Source organism: Neltuma alba, unplaced genomic scaffold (genome assembly GCF_004799145.2).
Source record: "Neltuma alba isolate B1F8T4 unplaced genomic scaffold, ASM479914v2 tig00004504_pilon, whole genome shotgun sequence".
NCBI classification, from domain to species: Eukaryota; Viridiplantae; Streptophyta; class Magnoliopsida; order Fabales; family Fabaceae; genus Neltuma; species Neltuma alba.
In genome coordinates, this window is record NW_021633736.1 from 103446 (window position 1) to 109868 (window position 6423).

General features: G+C 37.7%; 1 protein-coding gene across 1 annotated transcript; it reads left to right on the forward strand.

The window, feature by feature from the left end:
* Positions 1-264: 264 nt before the first annotated feature.
* LOC114744968 (polygalacturonase-like) lies at positions 265-5183 on the forward strand (the record flags this gene model as incomplete). The annotated part of the gene is made up of 10 exons (XM_028933100.1): positions 265-483; positions 632-955; positions 1043-1332; positions 1424-1652; positions 1767-1931; positions 3214-3393; positions 4090-4413; positions 4510-4672; positions 4750-4804; positions 4955-5183. Coding segments are annotated over exons 1-10 (2178 nt in total), but the record flags the coding sequence as incomplete, so codon positions are not given.
* Between the last annotated feature and the right edge of the window lie 1240 nt (positions 5184-6423).

Consider the following 6423-nt stretch of genomic DNA (forward strand, 5'->3'; position numbering starts at 1 on the left):
CCCAAAAATAGAATCAGTGGTTAGTGTCATCCTCCAAAAGGATAGGGTATAAATCAAACAGGAAAAGCAAAGAGGGGTCACTTCCCTCATTATTTTTCATGAAAACCTCCCCAGAGGGTACGTAAAGGGACTATTTTCCCCATTTCAAGTCCTAGCCTCCCCCCCAAGGAGGCTACGACGAGCCTTAAACAGACATATACATAGAGAAGAAGGTACATCTTTCCATTCATATTAATCACATCAAAAGGGGCTTGAGGAGGTGCAATGGACAATGCAAGAATCAGAACAATCGTTCTTGCATTGTGCATCACTTTGGTGTGTTGTGAGGATGGTGATGGTGACCATAAAAGGAAAATACCAGTTGCTGGGCCTGATATGTTCAAGGGTATGAATTTAGCCAAGGACAAACTTGCTCCTGGTGAGAAAATTATCAACGTGGTGAGTTTTGGAGCCAAACCTGATGGCAAAAGTGACAGCACTCAGGTATATGATTCATTAATCAATTAAATATTGAGCTTATAGCTTATTCATCAATAAGTAAATGGGTGTAAAATATCGGGTGAGATCATCTAACTGAAAGAAAAATTCTTGTGGATATTGATATTGATTATTATTAATAATATTAATGCAGGGTTTCATGCAAGCATGGCAAGCAGCCTGCAAATCCACCACGCCGGCGAGGATGTACGTGCCGGCAGGCTCATTTTTGGTTGACTCAATGTACTTTCAAGGGCCATGCACAACTCCGGGAGGTATCACAGTTCAAGTTGAAGGAACTGTTTTGGCTTCCACAGACCCTTCTGTGTACGAGAATGGCGAATGGCTCATGTTCGAGAACATTGTTGGCATCAAACTCATCGGTGGCGGTACTTTCGACGGTCAGGGCAAGTCATTCTGGGAATTCAACGTCGACTGCGACAAAAACCCCGGCAGCACATGCGTCAGACTCCCAAGCGTAGGTTCACTTCATACTAAATATTCTGTTCATGGTTTTATCAAATAGTACTTTGACTTGACATAGATTTGATATTTGATATTGCAGAGCATATTCTTCAACAACGTGACCAATGGACTGATACAGAACATCAAATCGTTGAACTCCAAAGGCTTTCACATCTTCCTCACAAACTCTGCAAACATCAGAGTACGAAAAGTGAAGATAACTGCACCAGCTGATAGCCCCAACACCGACGGCATTCACATAAGCCACTCCATCAATATCATTGCCTCCAGGAATACCATTGGAACAGGAGATGACTGTGTTTCTATCATTCAAGGAGTCAAAAACGTTGCCATTAACAGACTCACCTGTGGCCCTGGACATGGCATTAGGTAATTAATATGATATTTCAATAGCCCATTACTGAACTATTTCAAGAGCAGAAATTAATGGATTGTGTTTGTTTTCTGATTTTCTTTACAGTATTGGTAGCCTTGGAAAGTATGAAGATGAGTTGGAGGTGAGCAATATTCAAGTGCGGGATAGCACTTTGGTGGGCACAACCAATGGTTTAAGACTCAAAGCATGGCCAGATAAGTTTCCTGGAGCAGCTTCGTCTATTTTCTTCTCTGGCATTACCATGAACAATGTTCAAAACCCCATTATCATTGATGAACAGTACCAATGTGATCCTGACAAGTGCAAAGCCAAGGTAATATTTTCACTTTCCTTACCACAATGAATAGTCCTAGCATTCTAAATTTTTCTAATTAATATGCAGTTCTAGCATGCTAATAAAATCTGGTGTTTATGTTTGATTGTACAGCCATCATTGGTGAAGCTGAGCAACATACATTTTTCAAATATAAAGGGAACTTCGTCGTCACCAATTGGAGTGGACTTAAGGTGCAGCCAACTGTACCCATGCCAAAACGTTGTACTTTCTAACGTTGACCTGAAGATGGGAGGCAAACCTGTTACCAGCAGATGTGTCAGTGCCAAACCCACCTATGTCGGCATAAATACCCCATTGCCTTGTCCTTAATTAGGCCAATTTTCCTTTTTTATATCATAGAGAGGAAGGGAATGAGGGACAGATTGGAGGGTCAATGTGGGAGCTTATTCTTGTAGCTGCACCAGTACACATAATGCCTATCTCAAAGATTTATTGATTCTATATAATGAAATGGGGAAAATGTCCTATTCTTTTGATTAATATGGTATCGACTTTCTTTTTTAAAGGTTTTAGGGATAGTTTTGGGTTTTGTTAACAATTATATTAATAAACTCCCCTAAAACCAAGTAAGAAAAACTAAATTGAGTAGCTAAGTTCATATACCCTTTGTAGTTAACACAAAATTTAAAATAACTACAAAGTATATATTGGAAGGCAAATGCTGTTTAAGGCTTCAGACTTCAGAGGATGAGGTCTGGTGTTGTTACATATTGTTTGCGTACAGATCTAAGTATACTATGTTGGTGAGACGACCGTAAATTCAAATATTGAAGAAGACCCGACAAATTAATAATTGTATTAAGTCTCCCTTCCTATGGCGTTTTAATTTGCTTAAAAATCCATTACAGTTTCATGTATGTTGTATTTATTTGGTCAGAGACGGTTATGTAAGATGAATTTGTTCTTTTTCAAATGCATTTTATTGGATAACCCTCTTCAAATGGGAAACATACCTATTTATGACACAATATGTCTTAATTAAGTTAAATGTGGTATGAAAGACTTCAGGTTTCTCATATCTGAAAGTGTGAACATAGAAATATGAATTGATTATAATCAAATATTTTTAGATCGTGCTAAAATTAAAAGTCAGTTCTCACATTATTTTTAAAATAAAAAGAATTCTACGAAGATTTGAAGAAAGTTGGGTGATTCTGCTGGTCGTGTATTGAAATTACATGCAAATGTCATCTTTCTTGCTTTCTATCCTTGAGAGGTAACACTGCTTAGTAATGAGGTAACAATGGAATTACATTGCATAAAATTCAACAGGCTATAGGATAGTGGAGGAACTCCATGCCATTGAAAATAAACTCATAAATGCTAGCTACACTGTTACAATTAGAATGAAACTCCACCCAGGAAGATAGGTAAGTGTTCAGGAATTAATATAGATTAACAAGATTAATTCCCTTAGTTCAAGAAACTGAAGATTAAATATCACAAGATAAGGAGTCGATGCTATTCTTGAGCCAGAGTGCTAAACTCAAATAAGATCTAACAAGTCATAGTTTAAGGGACTCTGCTAAAAATGCAGATAATGGCATTAAGCATAACAGTAGTAACGGCATATATGGCCACTTTTCGTATTGGTGCAGCCATGGCTCCAGTTCCTGAACCTATGGATGAATCACTTGCCCAGAATTCAAGTGCTGAGAGATATTATGATGTTACAAGTTACGGAGCAGATTCTGATGGGGAGACAGAAAGTAGTTCTGTAAGTTCTTCTCTTGCATCTGTAAGGCTGGACATGAGTTCAGGTTTCATTACTTATTCCATTGGAAAGAGGTTTGACCAAAAAAAGTCCAATTGGAATTTGAAGAAAACTAGGTCAGAAAAATCTCTTAAAGTGTCACATTAACACCAGTAAGATAGATTAATTAATGTTAGTGAGTTATATTTACAGATTAGAAAATTGAAAGAATAGGTTGTTGTTAGAGTAAAGAGTCTAATCCAATGTCTTGGTATTCTAAGATGATGTATATATTAGGGGCTATCTGCGCAGCTTGTCTTCGTTATTTTGCACATGCACAGCACGTGACACATACTCTTCTTTGTCTTTATAAGCTGCATTATAATCACCTTTCAACTATGCCGTAGGTATTTTCACTATTTTATGCTGGTTTAGGTTTCTATGCCTCTTTAGTTGTCAAATTTTCATGGTCACTGGATTATTTACACGTGATCTGAAGTATAAAAGGATTCTGTGTTATTTGAACTTACTGTAATAGAGTTCTGTCATTTACATTCTTTCATCTAAATAACAAAGTAAATCACTTCTCAAGCAAAGATACATAAACAAATTAACTCTTTCACCTGGTGGACGAAATGTGAGGAAAGAATCGCACTTGTCACAGCTATAGATTTTATATTTTATACTCATATTGGCTGAAGATTCTTATACATATAATAGGCATTCTTAGCAGCTTGGAGGGATGCATGCTCTGCTGCGGGAAACTCAGTGTTGTTAATTCCAGAAGGAACATTCTTGGTTGGTCCAGTCTCATTTTCAGGGCCCTGCCACAACAATCAGTCTCCAAAGATAGAGATCGCTGGGACTCTAAAGGCTCCAAGAAGCTCCCCTGCCTTCCTTTCTTCTTATTGGATTGTGTTCAGAGATTTGATTGGCCTCAACCTTACTGGAATCAATAGTATGGCAATGTTGGATGGCCAAGGTGCTGAGTCATGGTCCAACAATGCTTGCCACAAGCACAAGAATTGCCCCAGTCGCCCTAGGGTGAGCTCCAAACATCATTCGTTCATGTGCTTCATGTTCTTTCAAATGTTTATACTGTATATTTTCACACTAACTGAACAATTTTTGACTCTGCAGAGTTTAAATTTCGTTAAGGTTTCAAATGGGACAGTGAACCACATAAGTTTGGTAAATAGCAAGTTCTTCCATGTAGTGATCTACAAGTGTGACAACATGAAAGTGTCAAATGTAAACATCACAGCACCTTCTGATAGCCCAAACACCGATGGAATTCACATTAGTCACTCCTCTTACATCAACATCACATCACCTCCTCAACAATAGGAGTTGGAGATGACTGTGTTTCTATCATTCAAGGAGTTGAGCATGTTGCCATCAACAATCTCACCTGCGGCCCCGGACATGGCATTAGGTAATTAATATGACTACTACCTCTAGTCCTTAGCATAACCTCTTGTTGATCTTATATTAAAGACTGGAGGTAATATTTCGATAACCTGTTACTGAATTCTTTCAAAAGCACAAGTTAATGGATTGTGTTTGTTTCCAATTGCCTTCACAGTATTGGTAGCCTTGGACATTATGCAAACGAGGGGGAGGTAAGAAACATTCAAGTATGGAACAGCACTTTGGTGGGCACAACCAATGGTCTAAGACTCAAAGCATGGCCAGATAAGTTTCCTGGAGCAGCTTCGTCTATATTCTTCTCCGACATTATCATGGACAATGTTCAAAACCCCATTGTGATTGATGAACAGTACCAGTGTGATCCTAACAACTGCAAAGCCAAGGTATATAGTTCCCTTGGAGTTTCACTTTACTTACCACAATGAATAGTTTTAGCATTATGTGATGAGCATAGACCCAAAAAAAGAGCCTATTTCAAAAGATTAGCCTATTAGGAGGGAAAGTCCCTTGAATTTATAAACCCCACAACACTTTTGAAAGTCCCCAACGTGAGACTCATAACACATTGTAATATATATATCATCACATAATTCTTACCTTCTTGATCAAGTATGAAGGTGACGTGTTTATGTTTGATTGGACAGCCATCATTGGTGAAGCTGAGCAACATACATTTTCAAATATCAGGGGAACTTCATTGTCACAAATTGGAGTGGACTTAAGGTGCAGCCAACTGTACCCATGCAAAAACGTTGTACTTACAGACGTTGACCTCAAGATAGGAGGCAAACCTGTTACCAGTAGATGTGCTAGTGTCAAAACCCTCCTATTTCGGCATAAATACTCCATTGCCTTGTTCTTAATTAGGCCTATTTTTTTTCTTTTCTTTTTTTTTTCCAATCATATAGAGAGGTAGGGAGTGAGAGATAGATTAGGGGGTTAATGTGGAAGCTTATTCTTGTAGCTACTCCAGTAGAATAATGCCTATCCCAAAAATTCATCGATTCTCTATAATTAAATGGGAAAATGTCCCATTCTTTTGATTAGTTGTATCGCCGTTTTTTGCCGGGTTTTAGGGATAGTTTTGGATTCTGTTTATGATTATAATGATAAACTCTAGTAGCTAAGTTCATTTACTTTGTAGTTAACGCAGAATTTCAAATAACTAACTTCAAAGCATATTTTATAAGGCAACTGCTGTTTAAGGCTTCAGAGGACGAGGTTTGGTAATGTTCCGTATCGTTTGCGTACAAATCTAATATGCTACGACCGTAACATCAAAAATTGAAGAAGGCGTGACAAAGTAATTATTGAATATCTCATTTGTTGCAGTTAACCAATTCATGTATATACATGAACAACTCTCTCTTCCTATGGCATCTTTATTCGCTTAAAAACTATTTTGCTTCTATTACAGTTTCATGTACGTTACATTTATTTGGTCAGATAAAGCGGTTATGTCAGGTGAAATTGTTCTTTTTTCAACGCATTTTAGTTCGATATATAGCAGTCAGTTTCATATGGGAAGCTAATGTTTCATTGTCTACTTGTTAAGCCATGGAGGGGAAAAAGTTTTGTTGAATACCCCTCTTCAAGTGGCAAACATCCCTATTTATGACATAA